The 17,173-nt window shown below is 39.4% G+C and overlaps 2 protein-coding genes across 2 annotated transcripts; one reads left to right on the forward strand and one right to left on the reverse strand.

Moving 5' to 3' along the window:
- Nucleotides 1–1,545: 1,545 nt before the first annotated feature.
- Nucleotides 1,546–6,821, forward strand: LOC134740657 (uncharacterized). Its single transcript, XM_063673203.1, has 3 exons — nucleotides 1,546–1,915; nucleotides 3,598–3,727; nucleotides 6,511–6,821. Exons 1-3 carry the CDS (start codon nucleotides 1,608–1,610, stop codon nucleotides 6,745–6,747), a joined length of 675 nt encoding a protein of 224 aa, XP_063529273.1. The 5' UTR covers nucleotides 1,546–1,607; the 3' UTR covers nucleotides 6,748–6,821.
- On the reverse strand, nucleotides 6,743–9,553 carry LOC134740656 (neuroguidin). The gene is made up of 2 exons (XM_063673202.1): nucleotides 9,350–9,553; nucleotides 6,743–8,630 (listed from the first exon to the last, which is right to left on the reverse strand). The coding sequence occupies exons 1-2, from the start codon at nucleotides 9,356–9,358 to the stop codon at nucleotides 7,743–7,745; spliced, it is 897 nt and encodes a 298-aa protein (XP_063529272.1). The 5' UTR covers nucleotides 9,359–9,553; the 3' UTR covers nucleotides 6,743–7,742.
- Nucleotides 9,554–17,173: the final 7,620 nt, after the last annotated feature.

The following is a 17,173-nucleotide window of genomic DNA, read 5'->3' on the forward strand; positions in this document are numbered from 1 at the left end:
TGACGTCAAGGTCATATAAACAAAGCGCGCTCTAGACGTTCCTGAGGAACTTTGTTTATTTCGTATTATTAAATATGAATACCAAAGTGTATAAATGTTGTGCGGTTCATCAGTGGGTTGGCCTAAAGCAAAGGGGGTGCAAAAAAAATATTTTTTTTAGTGGGTACAATAACATGTCTGTTCTGGCGCGTTTGAGCGCGATCATCGCGGTCAACCTAACACACTCCTCCTCGCTTTGCTCGTCGTCGCACCTATCTTGTCTCTGTTACTTAAATGTACTGTTCCAAATGATTGATTTTAATTTGTCAAGTAGTGGTTTCAACTTGCGGGTCAAATATCTCGGCCATTTTTGATTTTAGAGAAAAGTTTTTCCTACAAAACATGCTTATTTTAGCGTATTCTCTACGATAACACCATAAAAAATAGGTGTCATAATAACATCACTCCGATGAAAATTTTTCTAAGTGTCGGCACCCCCTTTGCTTTAGTCCAACCCATCAGTGTAATAACACATCAATAACAACTCCTAATACGTTATTTGTGCATGTCCGAGACAACGCCCGTATTGCCTAAGACTCATTTTTATTTTTGTGAAGATCATTTCGATGTGAGTATTTAATTAATTTTTTTGTTTCTCTACCTAACAGTATCCATCTTGTTTGAGGCGTAACTTTAATATAGAAGTTGCATGAGACTAATTTTTTGAGGTTAAGTTTCACAGCGCATTGCACCGTCCAGTGTTGTCTTCAGAATAGTTAGTGACAAATTCTGAAATTAACCTGCTATTGAATACACATAAAAGCGATTTTACAGGATTTGGATTTAGTTAATTACTTAAATTAGAAGAATTTTATATAATTATAAATATTGTTTATTGTACTTCGAAATATTCGAATAAAACAAATTTTATTATTCGAATTATCAAAATAAGAAAAACAACTTACAAGGAACTTTCGACATTTCTAAATTCTGCAGAACAAAAGTCTTCGTTTGATTGTAAATACTCGATTCTAGGCAAATTAGCACTATTTGCTTTAGTAAATCCTTGTTCCATGACTCAAGTTGTTAGTTAATATTCAGTTTAAACTAAATTGAATCTGTGAATCCTAAATAAAATAGCAGGAGAACCAGTACTTTTAGTACGTTGGATATTTGTTAACATGAACGTGACGTCATTGGCTCTGATTGGTGTTCAGTGTTCACCGAATCATGGCGGACTTGCGTATTTTGTAATTTTATTTTAACAAAACATTTACCAATCTCGCCAAATATAAAAAAAATAATGCGTTTCTCGTATTCTACGACTAAAGTTTCATTAAATAAATATAATATTTTAGTGACTTTTAATTACTGTCATCATGCCTATTGTAATTAGCTTCAGCTAGATATATACAACCTTTAATTTATGTATATACATTTGATATACATGAAGGGCTTGAATCATACAACCTACTTCCTTTATCATATGAATCATAATATGAATGTTCCCAACGTCAATACTAGTCAATACGTTAAAATTCTTTGACATTTCCACAGAATTGAATTTCACCCTAAATAACTTGATTTTGTTTATTTTACTATAGGTATTAATCCAATAATTTGTGACAATGACCAAGTGGAGTAAACACGCTACTGAAAAGAAGCCCGAACAGATTTTGTTCTCTAAGAACACGTATCAGCCGCCTAGAGTCAAAGTAGCACACTGGGACTTTGCCCTGAATGCTGAGAAGAAGGATAACTACGTGTATCGGGATCAACTGAGCAACCATTTGAGTACATACAACCGATGGGGTACACAGGATATTGGTACAGGGATGACGGAAACAAGACACATGCTCGCCCAAGTTTTTACTAGAGAACATCCCGTATATCCATTTAAACCGCTGGTAAATTTTACGTCCTACCCTTGCACAGAGTAAGTTAAGAATAATTCGAACTGTAGGTAGATGTTTAACTTTAGTTGCCATAGTCCTAATTTAACGGTCTCTTTAACAATCGAGTATTTAGGTAGGTGTAATGTAAATACGTATATGGCCAACTCATTTACGTGAAATTTAGTTACATTTGTAATATGTAGTAAGGTAGCTTAGGTATAGTCTGACAAAAAAAAGTATATATTAAAAAGTGGCGATACTGTAGTGTCGTCTCTTTAGGGCCCTCCACACTCTTGCGCGAATCGCGGCGCGAAGAACGCGAGTGTGGAGTCTAGTTCGCTAATCAGCGAAATCGACTCCACACTCGCTTTCGCGGCTTCGCGCCGCGTAGTCTGGAACGAGATTTTCAAATTGGGGATTTGTATTGGGTGCGTTGGGTTAAGATTGAACTTATTTTTCATGAGGGGTAAGACAAAAAATCGTCCGTATGCCGAAGCATTAGGTACGGGCGACGTTTCATCTTACCCCGCATGAAAAACCCGTTTACTCTTATCCCAACGCACCCTTTAAGAAAAAGGGACGACACTATACAGTATTGCCACTTTTTAATTTCTATTCTTTTTTGTCAGATTATAACACCGATTCTATCGTTCGAATATGCAAGATACTTACCTACTTAAATATACAAGATACTTAGAGGCAGATAACGAAATTTTGATTTACGATTTTCTCGGTAAGGCCTCAGGTACGAAAAAGGTTACCTACATAGGTTCTTACCAAAAACCGTATATATAGGTACATATAAACATACGGCTATATCTTCACAGCATTACGGAATTAGGTTTGCAATTAAGAGCAACGAAATCCTTCTAGTTAATGCCATACTATCATGATTAATTAATCCGGGCGCCTGGCAGCTATTCAGCGATGGGTGTGTTACCGCACCTTGGACGTCACCTAGCACTACTTTTCCCCTAATTAAAACGCCTGGCAATGTTATATTTGAATTAAATACATAATCAGCTATTATTTCACACCAAACTCAGAGCTCTATAAATTGCACACCTTCAATTGATTCTACAACCCCTTTGTTGCCCATCCACTCTCACACCCACCGTTGAACAGCTGCCAGGCGCCCGAATTAATTAATAATGATAGTATGGCACACTAACCAGAGAGATTTCGTTGCTCTATAAATTGTAAACCTATTTCCGTAGCTGGCTCTCCGTCTATAGATACAGTGTGGGTACAGTTATGAATGCTTTTTTTTTAAGAAACCTCAAAAACGGGGGTTAGGTAACCGGTCATGTTAAAACATTTTTTTGTGAAAAGTATTTTTACCTACTGTCACTCTCTATCATGCCCAGCAATTGTGTGATGGATGAACTCAAAAAATCTACACACATTTTTAGGGTTCCGTACCCAAAGGGTAAAAACGGGACCCTATTACGAAGACTCCGCTGTCCGTCTGTCTGTCACTATCTCATGAACCGTGATAGCTAGACAGTTGAAAATTTCACTGATGTATTGCTGTTGCCGCTATAACAACAAATACTAAAAAGTACGGAACCCTCGGTGCGCGAGCCCGACTCGCACTTGGCCGGTTTTTTTTTTATTTGTCGCTGATCTATGCCTATTCGGCTAGTTTTGGCGATAAGATTCAGAAAACGAGAGTTGCACCGAACCGAAACGTACAGCTGAATTATTATTATTTATATTCCAGTACTCCAAGCAGGAATAGACTGATGAAGAAAGCTAACCTGGCCCAGCTCCCGCCCGATTTCGGCGTGATGGACTACATGACGACACAGCAGGACGATTACAGAAACCCGTTGCCGTCCGTACTCAAACCGGTGAGTCACTATTTACCGTCATTTAGGTGTTATTATATTATGGTTCCGTAGCCAAATGGCAAAAAACGAAACCTTATGAATTCTTCATGTCTGTCTGTCTGTCTGTCCGTCCGTATGTCACAGCCACTTTTTTCCGAAACTATAAGAACTATCAAAAAATCAATTAAAATATTTTTATTCGGTAGCTTAAAAAACACAAATTACAATATCTGCGCTGGTGCCTCTTTTTAAGTGAGAAAACACTTATGCCAAGAGGTTCCACGCGGTTAGTTAACAGTTATCTTAGAAGTATATAAAGTATATTAAACTAAAAAAAATTTTTTTTTACATTAACAAAACAACTAAACATAATATTAACACTCATCAATAAGTAGTCATGAATTGGAACAAGTTAGAATTTAAAAAAATTGGAAAAGTAAAAAGCACTAGTTCGCGAGCACCAACTTTCCGCACGCTAAACAACCACGAAAAGTAGCACTTTTTGAGCAACTGTATTAAAAATATAGTTTTACAAAGTATGTGATATGCCATTGTTTCATATTTGTCTATTGGAAAACTTATCCAGTACCGTACTGTTCACACATTGTCAACACGCCGATCAGTGAATATAAACTATGTGACTATAGGTAAGGTGAGGTGCATTGGGGTAAGATAAGATTGTTAGGGTTTTTCATAAGGGATATGATGAAAAGTCGCCCGTAATGCTTCGGCCGACGGACGATTTTTTGTCTTACCACTCATGCCTTTCGTAATGAGTCAAGCTATTGTAATGTCAACCTTATGACTTAGACAAGATGTTAGTTAATTGTATGCATTTTTTGTTACTTGCTATTATTTGCTAGTCTGTGCGGAAAGAGAAGAGTCGTGGAATGTATTGGGCCCAAATTCCACGACCCTTCTCTTTCCGAACAGACTCTATTTGCGGTAGTTTCAAACAACCGAGAAAAATGCCATTGTTCACAAAATGAGCTCTCAAGACCTAGTCGATCAGCTTAAAAAATTACAACTTATAAGAACTGTCATTTCAACGTTTAATATAATTTCGAATTTCATACTTGTTTCATTTCGGTTAGGCTAGGAGTCGGTTAGACATGTTTTCCGCACCTCATGTCATCAAGCCCCTCGCTACGCTCGTGATTCTATAATACAAAATGCGGGCTCAAAAGCTCACGATGTTTATAACCCAGATAACCCTGATACCGTGTGATACAACTTTTCATCTCAGCACCTTAGCAGTGAGAGCATAATAAAATAATAACAAAAGAAAATCAAAACGTTACCCTGCTGCCTACAGTACCGGATTATACTATCTGTGGTACCGGCCTGATTCGAACAATGCCCATGAGAAGTCACAGCGATACGATACCGGTCTGACAGTGTCAAGTGACATTTCTTCTACAAAAAAAAGTGACTTGACACTGACAGATCGGTATCGTATCGCTGTGACTTCTTAGAATCGGGCCGTTCGTCAAAATGTTTTCCGAAGGTTTCTTGACGTGCTTTTTTTCTTTCTTTCTTACTATAGCAATATGGGTACCAAATGAAAGCTAGTGAAAAGACCATTTCAAAAATATATGTAAACAGTCTGGTTTTTTGTTTGTTTTAATAATAGTTGCAGTTTATTGTAACAGAAAATTATATTTTTTTCAACTTGTTGTACTTTTCTTATTTTTGGTTATATTATATCTGGTAAATTTTTTTTCGTATTAGTAATTAGTATATTACATACAATAAAAAGAGTAACCTAAAATTAAAACTACCTACAAAACTAAAACCTAGGTATTACCTAAAAAAGAAATAAAACATAATATGGGTGACCTAGCCTAATATGTATATATTAGGCTAGATCACCCAGGTCCGAGCCCTGTGGAAGGGTTCCCATAAGGCTGGCTGCGTTCCCCCTTTTGGATGGCTATGCCGATCTGGTTAATTATTTTTTTTAAATTATATAGAGGATATTCACAGTCACTTTGTATGTATTTTGGAATTATCCATTCAGTCATTTTCAATTTAGAGCAGTTCAAAGTCAACTGTGGATTGTGAAATTTTTGAACGTTTTCTAATAATTTGTTAGACGAAGTAGTGAAAATGTTACAGTATGTTATATATTTGTGATCTACTCATAAAGCCCTTTCATTTGGTGCCCCACATGGTATGATTAAAAAAAAAGTAAAAAAACTGTACTGCCGACTTTTTGACGTCACAGCAACTACCCCCAACGACTTTCGCGCTTGTCATCTCATATATTTGTGTTCAGGACATCACACTGAATGCACTCATACCAAATATCTGCGACATGAGCGAAAATCGATTTCTAGACCAAAAACCGTTCCTCTATAAATGGAGCAACCACCAAAATTGTTCGTTGACAAATATTGTTACTGTCTGAATAAAGCAGAGAAGTTACTGTTTAGCTATATAACGTAACTAGCTTTTGCCCGCGACTTCGTCTGCGCGGACTTAGTAACAGCAGCTAAAGTAAGTATAGCGCCTGGAAAAATTCTCATAGCAATCTAAATTTGAGCATATTATGCACACAAATTAGCAGGCACTTCGTTAATTATCTCAATTCCACCCCGCTTTTTACTTTCTTAAGGGATGATTTTCGGGATAAAAACTATCCTATGTCCTTCTCAGGGACTCAACCTATCTCTATGCCAAATTTCATCTAAATCGGTTCAGCGGTTTAAGCGTGAAGAGGGAACACACAGACAGACAGACTTTCGCATTTATAATATTAGTATGGATTATATTGGAATGGCCCAAATAACTGTTGCTTTCAGCTGACAATGCCCACATCTCCATGGCTGCTGAACCGCGTGATCCGTTCGGACCTGACGCACAACCATGGCACCGCGCCGCCGCGCGGGAACTACCAGTGTCTCGACACCCACACTCCCATCGGCCACATCCGCCAGCTAAGACTGTTCCGATTCCAGTCATTTGATCCCGCCACTTGCCTCCAGGACTTCCCAACTCTTAAAACCTGCTTAGATAAAAATGACAACACAAATGTTTAATTCAAACCACTTTATGTCAAGAAAAAATTAAAGAACATGCATAATGAAATTAATAAAACACAACAAAGATAAAACTTAAATCCAACAAAGTATTAACTTAACATAATGTAGGTACGTATTTGTTTGTAATACATTTTAACAGTGTTCTTTTATCATAAACCTTTTGCTATGATTAAAAATCTACATATTTAAATGAATTTGTTTTATATTAGATTTGTATTGAGTCTATTTTAGCAACATCATAATAACTATTTAAATCACTAAAAGCTTTATTATTGACAAATTAATAAATGTAGAAAGCAATTAATGCATTCAAAACTAAATAATTTGTTTTATTTTAACATAATAAGGCCACTGCATGTATTTTCATGTAAATCATGTGTAGGTATTATCAATTTACCCTGTTACATTATTTGAACTCAATGTAATAACATCTGTGGTAGTGCAGTTACTTTGGGGTCATCCATTAATTACATCACACGTTTAGGTGGGGAGGGGGTCAAGAAAATGTGACATGTTGTGACAAGGGGGAGGGGGGTCACAAACTTTGTGACGTCACTAAATTATTTTATTCCCTGTACAGTTAAATAACAAGCTTTTGGAACGATAATCTATTTTATTCGTTTAATTTTCTTTCCTAATCAGTTTTGGGTTATAAAATTACTAATATTACTTTTGTCAAAAATATTTTGATAAAATATTAATGATCCTAGTTAGTCGAAATAAAAATGATTTAATTTTATTTATAATACTTAATTTGATTTGCCGATTTCATTGAAAAAGTGTGACGTCACACCAGGGGGAGGGGTTTGCCAAATGTGACAAGGAGGGGGGAGGGGTCAAAAATTTAAATTACTAGAATTATTCCTGTGTTTTGAATCTGTCATTACTGTCATTAGTCTACTTTGAAAAGATCAGCCCTTAAACTATAATATCTAAAAATGTAAAAATATAAAATGGAATAAGTTAAACTTAAAAAATCATAGAAAATATCCCTAGTGAGAACGCTTTCTCTTAAAACTTTTTCCTTTCTTGGACTTAAATTTACGTTTATTTGAGGTGCGATTACTACTAGTCCCTGTGATTTCTTCTGCCAACATCCCAACTGTTGTCAATTTTTTCCTGCGATTTTTCTCAGCTTTAGAGACCGGAAGTCTGGTGAGGTAATTTTCTTCATATTCAATCCGTTCCTGTTCTTGTTTGGATATCGAGTGCTTTACATGATTCCCTGTAGTGACTTCCAGTGGTGCTTCTGAATACTCTTCTCGCAACTCACTCATAACTCTGGAATTAAGGATCTGTTTCTTTGACCTCTCTTTGTTTTTCTTGTCATTATCAGCCCTGGATGAGCTCTCTTCAAAATGTACAGCTGCCAGTTTGGGAGGGACATATATATTAGTCTTACTAGAATCCTTCTTAACTTCATCTTCTAAGGCATCACTAGAATCATCCTCCTCATTATCAATCTTACTAACTAAATTAGCAGGATTAGCTCGAAATGACTGTGGGTCTTCTTCAGTGGTGGAACCTACTGCTGCAGTTTTGACAAGCTTATCAATTTGGTATTTTAATTTAGAATCTACAGGACGAATCTTTTCAAGCACAGTTCGAATCTCAATGAGCCTATCAATAGATGGATCTGAGTCAATCTTTTCACCAGAGCATTTCCTTAATACAATGTATGTCAAGTTTATCAGGTAGCTGAGAAGCATTTGGTACTTCATTTCTAAGAAACTCAATCCTTTGTCAGTAGTGATTTCACCAGTCTTGACACGAAGTAGCATATTGTCCACAAGTTGTGACACTTGTTGTACATTCATGTTCATTTCTTTTAATAAATTGACAGCTTGTGGCAGATCAGGCTGCTCCGTTTCTTCTGCTGCCTGAAAAAATATTGTATATATTGTTAATCACATACACTAATCACGGGTTTCCTCAAAAAACTGGTTTTAATCCGATATCTATCATATATCATACTTAGTAATTATTATTTATTTTCCACCATAAACCATAGTTTGAAAAATACCCAGCAAATGAAATACAAGTATATGACTAGGTTAGTGATTTCTTCCAGACAACCTTTGGGTACTAGGAAATTACTTACAATTTTAAAAGGGTAGGGTAAACTAAACTCAATCGCAGTATATGCAGATTTGGGCACACCCTACTGTACTGTATACTCATTCATACACATAGTTTCCAAAGAATCAAATGTTTATTAAGCATTACAGTGAGTAAAGAACTTGACATTTAACGTTGCATAAACGTCAATAAAATATAAAATTATAAATATAGATTTTATTGAGATGCATGTAATTACCTAGACTTAAGAAAAATTGAGTGCCCTTACAGGGTGTCATGTACCTACCATCCTCAAACTGTAACACCTAATGTATTATGAACATGACTGCAATACAATAAAGAATAAATTTTATAAGCTATAGTTGTTTTATTGTCTCAAAAACCATAAACTCATAAAACTAATGACTAACATTTTTTTTTCTTGAATACGACATCTGCTGATTTCTTGCGAAAATATTTTCTATTTAATCTAAAGGATATAAATTCATTAAAAAAATAAAAAGGTATGTTATTTTCTCACCTGAACCATGTTGCTGCGGGATTAAATAACCTCTCCTTTCCAAGATTCAACTTAAGAAAATACTTATTTCACCTGCTGCACGCATTCATTCAGGTACTAAATCTGATTTGATATACAAAAGAATTATTTTTAATTATTATGAATATAACAAAAGAAAATGTGAAACCGACGCGCACCTCACCTTCGTGTTTGTTAATTGTTTATGGATTTATATTTTTACTATTTTTAGTTTTGTTTGACTGTGATCGTGATCCATTGAGACGCACAGATTTTCTTGTCTATGGAACTATAGTCTGTCAAGCCAAGCCATTTCCGCCAGTAGAAAAAGCGGCAAATTTCATATTAGATGGAAGTGGTATTGCTATGGGGTATTACCTTGGTATTTAAAATTATATATAGTTGGTCAAACCAAATTGTCAGTAAATGAGATGTGAGAACAATGAGATAGTCCTCTGACAAACTATAAGTCCGCTCCACACTCGTGCGCGAATCGCGGCGTGAAGTCGCGAATCGCGGCGTTCGCGGTTTCGCGCCGCGACTCGCACACGGGCGGGGCGGGGGCTATAGGATGTCTGTCAAACTACTGTCTCATTTCAAACATAGAGAGAATCATACTATCTTTGTCTTAGACTAGTACTAGCACCCAAAAGAAAAGGATGAGTATAGTTTTTTTTTTGTTCTTATTTACTGACAATTTGGTTTGGTTTGACCAACTATATTAGAATTAGATTACGTCAACAAACAAAAATATATTTTAATGATAAAACAAACTATTATAAAACATTTATCAATACAAAAAATATAGGTGTCAATTGTCATATTAGTCCCCTATTTTGTGTATACTTTTCTGTCTGTGGTGGTACTTTAGTTGAGTCCGGTTAATGTACGACCCAATAATGTACAGCCCAATAATTGGCGACCACTTTTTTGGACGCGTATTATGGGGTTGTACACTATTGCCCTGTTCAAACAGTGGCTTCATATTATTGCCTCGGACCGAGCTTGTACACCCTGATAACGCTCAACCCAATAATACACGACCCAATAATTCGAATCCATTTAATAGACGCCGATTGTTGGCCGCATATTATTGGCCCGTACCGATAATGCTCGACCCAGGATTGCTCAACCCAAGAATGTACAGCCCAATAATTGGCGTCCACTTTCCGCTTCAGACCACAGACTATAAATATTTGACACATAGAGTGATATTCTAGGGATGGGGCGACGATTTTTAGGATTACGATTCAATAATGTTGCCATGCGCAAAAAAAAATTGTGTACGATTCATTAATGTTGCCATGCGCCAAAAAATAAGCACTGTGCTGGTTATTTCATAAAAAACCCTCCACACTCGTGCGCGAATCGCGGAGCGAAGCCGCGAACGCGAGTGTGGAGTCGAGTGGCTAATCAGCGAAATCCACTCCACACTCGCGTTCGCGGCTTCGCGCCGCGTAGTCTGCAGCGGGCTTATGACATTTTAATGGCAAATATAATTATTATAAAGGGCCCTCCACACTCATGCGCGAATCGCGGCGCGAAGCCGCGAACGCGAGTGTGGAGCCTAGTTCGCCTTTAGTTCGCTGTTTAGCGAACTAGGCTCCACACTCGTGCTTGCGGCTTCGCGCCGTGATTCGCGCATGAGTGTGGAGGGCCCTTTATGATTATTGAACCCGTACCAGACTACGCGGCGCGAAGCCGCGAACGCGAGTGTAGAGTCGATTTCGCTGATTAGCGAACCTTGACCCCACACTCGCGTTCGCGGCTTCGCGCCGAGAGTCGCGTACGAGTGTGGAGGGGCTATAGGTTTTTTATGCATAAAAAAAAATATTTTCATTATTTTTAGGGAAGTTTAAAGCTACGTCTCACATTATTTGAGCGCTCTAAATTTAAAGGTCCCCCACACTCATGCGCGAATCACGGCGCAAAGCCACGAACGCGAGTGTGGAGTCTAGTTCGCTATTCAGCGAGCCCATGAATCTATAGTTTGTCAAAGGACTGTCTCATTTCAAACATAGACAGAGAGAATCATACTATCTTTGTCTTACACTAGTACTAGCACCTAAAAGAAAAGGATGAGTATAGTTTTTTTTGTTCTTATGTACTGACAATTTGGTTTGACCAACTATAGTATAAAACTGGATTAGGCAATAGTGGTGGGGGAACTGTCAGAACGGGATAGTCTTGAGTATTTTTCAGTAGGAGTAGCAGAGAAAACGTTATAATTGTTTGTCCTTGTTTCAGTCTCACATTTTTTTTAAATTCACCAAGGTAAATTTGTATGGTACAAATTTACTCGACCAATCATATTGTCGCATTACTCGCATTGCGTATGTTATATCCCTCACGGGCGCACGCGGTCGGCCAATTCTATATGATCCTACCTTCTATGGGCGAGCCCAATTTAAAGGCTCCTGTACACCATGGCCCACTGTAGGCCATTTCAAGGGACGCATTTATGCGTTAGAGGGAGCAAGTGATATTCCTATCTCATTCCACCGCATAGCTGCGTCCCTTAGACTGGTCTACGCTGGGCCATGGTGTACAGGAACCTTAATCAGATTTGGCGAAAAATTGTCCCCGTCTGGACTGAAGTTAAGTATATTTTTAAAGTCATACAACACTACCGCACCAAGGTCGCGGTGCGGGGCGGTAGTGTGTTAGGTCTATTAGGTAGCTCATATATAGTTGATCAAACCAAATTGGCAGTAAATAAGAACCAAAAAAACTATACTCGTCCTTTTTTTTTGGGTGCTAGTACTTGTATGACAAAGATAGTATGATTATCTCTGTCTATGTTTGAAATGAGACAGTCCTTTGACAAACTATAGTAGCCAAGTCTTTGATAGAGAAAGATAGTCTTATTGCGATTCCTATAAGAGGAAAGAGAAAATAGTGCCATGCTTTGTCCTTATCACCGATAGTTAATCAAACCAAATTGGCAGTAAATAAGAACCAAAAAAACTATACTCGTCCTTTTTTTTTGGGTGCTAGTACTTGTATGACAAAGATAGTATGATTATCTCTGTCTATGTTTGAAATGAGACAGTCCTTTGACAAACTATAGTAGCCAAGTCTTTGATAGAGAAAGATAGTCTTATTGCGATTCCTATAAGAGGAAAGAGAAAATAGTGCCATGCTTTGTCCTTATCACCGACCGGGTTTTTTTTCATGGTCGGGTTATGGCAGCATAGGTAGGAGGCGATGGCGAAATACCGTTTTTTTTTTATAAGAGTGAAAGAGAAAAAGGATTATGCTGCCATACATTAATCTGTCAATACATGAATATGTCTTTCTCTTACCCCTAGTTGCTCGGTTTCATGTCTATAACTACTATACTATGTCTAAAGCTCGCTCCAGACTACGCGGCGCGAAGCCGCAAACGTGAGTGTGGAGTCGATTTCGCTGATTAGCGAACTAGACTCCACACTCGCGTTCGCGGCTTCATGCCGCGATTCGCGCACGAGTGTGGAGGGCCCTTTATAGTAGCCATGTTTGGTGAGAATATTGAATGCCTACCGCGGAAACCGAAGTTCGTTATTGCAGGCAACTTTCTCTTTTACTCCAGTGAAGGCGTCATTAGGAGTGACAGAGAAAGATGCCCGCAATTCGCGAACTTCGGTGGGTACGGTGTTCACGAGGCCCTTTGAGTTAAGTTCATCACAGACGGAGCGATAATAAGGACGAGTCTACGCTACGCTACGCTAATCAGCGAACTAGGCTCCACACTCGAGTTCGCGGCTTCGCGCCGCGATTCGCGCATGAGTGTGGAGGGCCCATATATCGGCCGATACCGACAGAAATCTGCGAGTATCGCAAAGGACCACACACGCAACGATACCAAAATATATAATGTTGTTTAGCTATTTAGAGCGCTCAAATAAGGGCCCTCCACACTCATGCACGAATCACGACGCGAAATCGACTACACACTCGCGTTCACGGTTTCGCGCCGCGTAGTCTGGAGCGAGCTTAAAATGGCGGTGCGTCCGCACGGCTTGATATGATCGGTAAATTTTATCAGATTGGCGAAAAGTTATCCCCGTCTGTATCAAAGAATATAATACTCACTGTCTGTATAGACCTTTAGGTGCATTCCGGTGATAAAGGTCCCTCCAGACTATGTGCGCGAATCGCGGCGCGACTTCAGCTGATCGAGTTTAACTGCTAGTTATCTATGGCATCATTCGTGATTTAGCTATTTTTCTATTTTGTTTTGTTGTAAAACCGTAAAATATAGCCGCTTTATATAATATAATTATTATTTGTCTTGCCACATATGAGTCAAAATAGTGTGTAATGGGAGTCTTTCCTAGTCCAGTTCGCGCTTCGCGTCTCCTTTGACGCGGGCTAATAAACAGAAAAAAAACGGGGAACTAGGAGCGAAGGCGTGAACAATCTGCGAAATCGACGCCACACTTAAGGTGACGCCACACTTAAGGTCCCTCCACACTCATGCGCGAATCACGGCGCGAAGCCGCGAACGCGAGTGTGGAGGGCCCTTTACGTTCGCGGCTTTGCGCCGTGATTCGCGCATGAGTGTGGAGGGACCTTAAGAGGTTGTGGTATTGGTATTATGGAAGGTAGAGGTAAGGAAATGAATCTTCATGTATCAAAAAGTGACCGTAAAAAACAGTAAATAGGCGGCGCCACCATACACTGAAGTACCTAGACCATACACCTAGTATTTTATATAGATGTGCACCCGTGCGACCGTGAGGGACAGAACATACGCAATGCGACAAAATTAAAAACACGTTTTATCATTCCTGACAACATACCACAAATAACCTACGTAATTTCTAAATTAAATGATGTCTTTGACCATATTATAAAGAAGCCCAGCCTCTTCTGAGGCTGGACAAGCCAGGATACTATTGACCCTAGTAAAAGTTAGTCTGTTGTAGTTTTTTTAGAGAGCCACTATGAGGGTGGCATTTGTTTAAAACTTAAAACCCTCTATAAATAAATAAAGATAAAAAAAAACCTACGTAATTTAGTCGGGTTATTTGCTGGCCCTTCCGCATTTCATCTCTACATTATTATACCTCATAATGTTCATGTCATAAGGGCGCGAATGATTCGCGCATGAGTGTGGAGGGGCCTTATAGAGTCTCCTATATATTACAATACTCTTTGGTCACAGAGCCTACCTAGCGCCACCGGAGAGATTAGTAACTATTATTTAAAGCTCAAAGCGGACACTTTTGCAACAATTCTGCCATAAGAGATTGGCATCCTTTCTATACCATCCATAATTGGTATAGCCATTGCAGAGTGCTTTATGCATAAACCTGCATAAACCTAGCATTACATACGCGTGCGCCCGTGAGGGACAGAACATACGCAATGCGACAATATGATTGGTCGAGAAGATTTGTAGCCCACCATAAACCATACTAAATTTACAGTGCGGAATTAAAAAAAATGTGACAAGGACAAACAATACAGTTAAATCTCACTCCACACTCGTGCGCGAATCGCGGTGTGAAGCCGCAAACGCGAGTGTGGAGCGAGCGTCGCAGATCTGCGAAATCGACTCCACACTCGCGTTCGCGGCTTCGCGGCGGCGCCTTCAGCCTCCTCCAGACTACGCGGCGCGAAGCTCGCACGAGTGTGGAGGGTTTCTGGAGCGGGCCCTACATTCATGGTTAAAACGTATGATGCCGTAAATGACTAAGGCCCCATTCGCACGAGAGCTTAAAAAGCGTTGCGTGTGGGACGCACCCATAAGTAAGAGCGAGAAAGCGATATCTCTTTCTCCTTCTTACTTATGGTTGCGTCACACACGCAACGCTTTTTAAGCTCTCATGCGTATGGGGCCCAACAGTTCGATCAGCTGATGCTTGTATATACTATGTCTATAGGGCCCTCCGCACTCGTGCGCGAAACGCGGCGCGAAGCCGCGAACGCGAGTGTGGAGTCTAGTTCGCAAATCAGCGAAATCGACTGCACACTCGCGTTCGCGGCTTCGCGCCGCGTAGTCTGGACCGGGCTTGTGCCGCAAACCAAACTGCGAAATCGCCGTGAAATTGTGCGAGTGTGAAATCATATGTAAACGTCGCGAATGTTCTCTCCGCGAAGTCGCGCCGCTAATATTCACGCACATAGTCTGGAGGGCGATAACGCAACGCTTTTAAACTGTCGTGCGTATGGGGTACTTTGATTAGGCCCCATAAGAACGAGAGTTTTTTTAACGCGCGTTAAAAAAGCGTTTAGCCCGCTCCAGGCTACGCGGCGCGAAGCCGCGAACGCGAGTGTGGAGTCGATTTCGCTGATTAGCGAACTAGACTCCACACTCGCGTTCGCGGCTTCGCGCCGCGATTCGCGCACGAGTGTGGAGGGCCCTTTTGAATGACACAAATGGAAACGTGTGTGTTTATTCACACGATGGCGGTAGCGCTTTTTATCAAGCGTTGTTGGATTTTCAACTTTAAATCGAATTTAGTGCGGGCAGATTCAAGCGCTTTTTTAACGCCCCATTCGTATGAGAGCTTAAAAAGTGTCGCGTTAAAACCTGAAGCCCTCCACACTCGTGCGTGAATCGCGGCGCGAAGCCGCAATCGCGACTGTGGAGTCTAGTTCGCTAATCAGCGAAATCGACTCCACACTCGCGTTCGCGTAGTCTGGAGCAATTTATCACTAAGGGCCCCTCCACACTCATGCGCGAATCACGGCGCGAAGCCGCGATTCGCGCATGAGTGTGGAGGGACTGTGGAGGGACCTCTAGATATTCTAGTTTATCGCAAGAGCGATAGGGAGGCAGATAGCGAAATTTCGATTTTCGTCTTTCGTGGTAGATCCTCTGGTAGATAGGACTGCAATGTAGGAAGTGTGTGAGCTATATCCTACTCCGCAGTCCTGCAAGGCGGACTGCATTGTAAGAGTGTGACAACAGACTACTACACCGCACCGCGACCTTGGCCAAGAGCATGTCAGGCCATGCTCAATGTAGGGTTCCGTAGTTTTCCATCAGACACAATAGGCTAAACTAGAGCTATTAGTATAGAAGATTGTTAACAAAGGGATAAAATAAGACAAGGCAAATTTGCATAATCAGTACTTTATTAAGGTAATAAGAAGTATGGCCATGATTTTTTCCTTAGAACCTACTTTCAATATGAGACTTTGCATGACTTTGTACTTTCATAACGAAAAACATAAAAATGCAATATTTATGAAAAAACATATTTTAGGAAACTGCAACAATTTTAAAAGGATTTGTTAATTAAAGTACTCGTAAAAGAAATCAGCGGGATTGCCTCTAATTTTATAATATATTTTACTTTTTCGTTCTAAAACTGCCAATAGTCAACGGCATTACTCATTCAGCCAATGAAACTGTTTTAGAGAAATTAAATATAAATAACAATAATGAAGACGTGAGTGGATGAACGTGCTATGTCACATTTATCAGATTTTGATTTAAGGCGATAAATATGGATTTGAAGCTATTATAAATAAATAAATAATTAAATAAATATTATAGGCATTCTTAGGTACACAGATTGACTAAGTCCCACGGTAAGCCCATGGAGGCTTGTGTTATGGGTACTCAGACAACGATATATATAATATATAAATACTTAAATACATAGAAAACACCCATGACTCAGGAAAAAATATCTGTGCTCATCACACAAATAAATGCCCTTACCGGGATTCGAACCCAGGACCATCGGCTTCACAGGCAGGGTCACTACCTGTTTACGGGTCTGACGGGTTTATATTAAAAATAACTCCAAATGTAAAAATATATGTGTTTAATATTTCTTGTGGAAAATGAGTAAGTGACGTTTGACATGCAAAAGCACAAAAGAAGCT

The sequence above is a fragment of the Cydia strobilella genome, chromosome 4 (assembly GCF_947568885.1).
Source record: "Cydia strobilella chromosome 4, ilCydStro3.1, whole genome shotgun sequence".
Classification (NCBI taxonomy): Eukaryota; Metazoa; Arthropoda; class Insecta; order Lepidoptera; family Tortricidae; genus Cydia; species Cydia strobilella.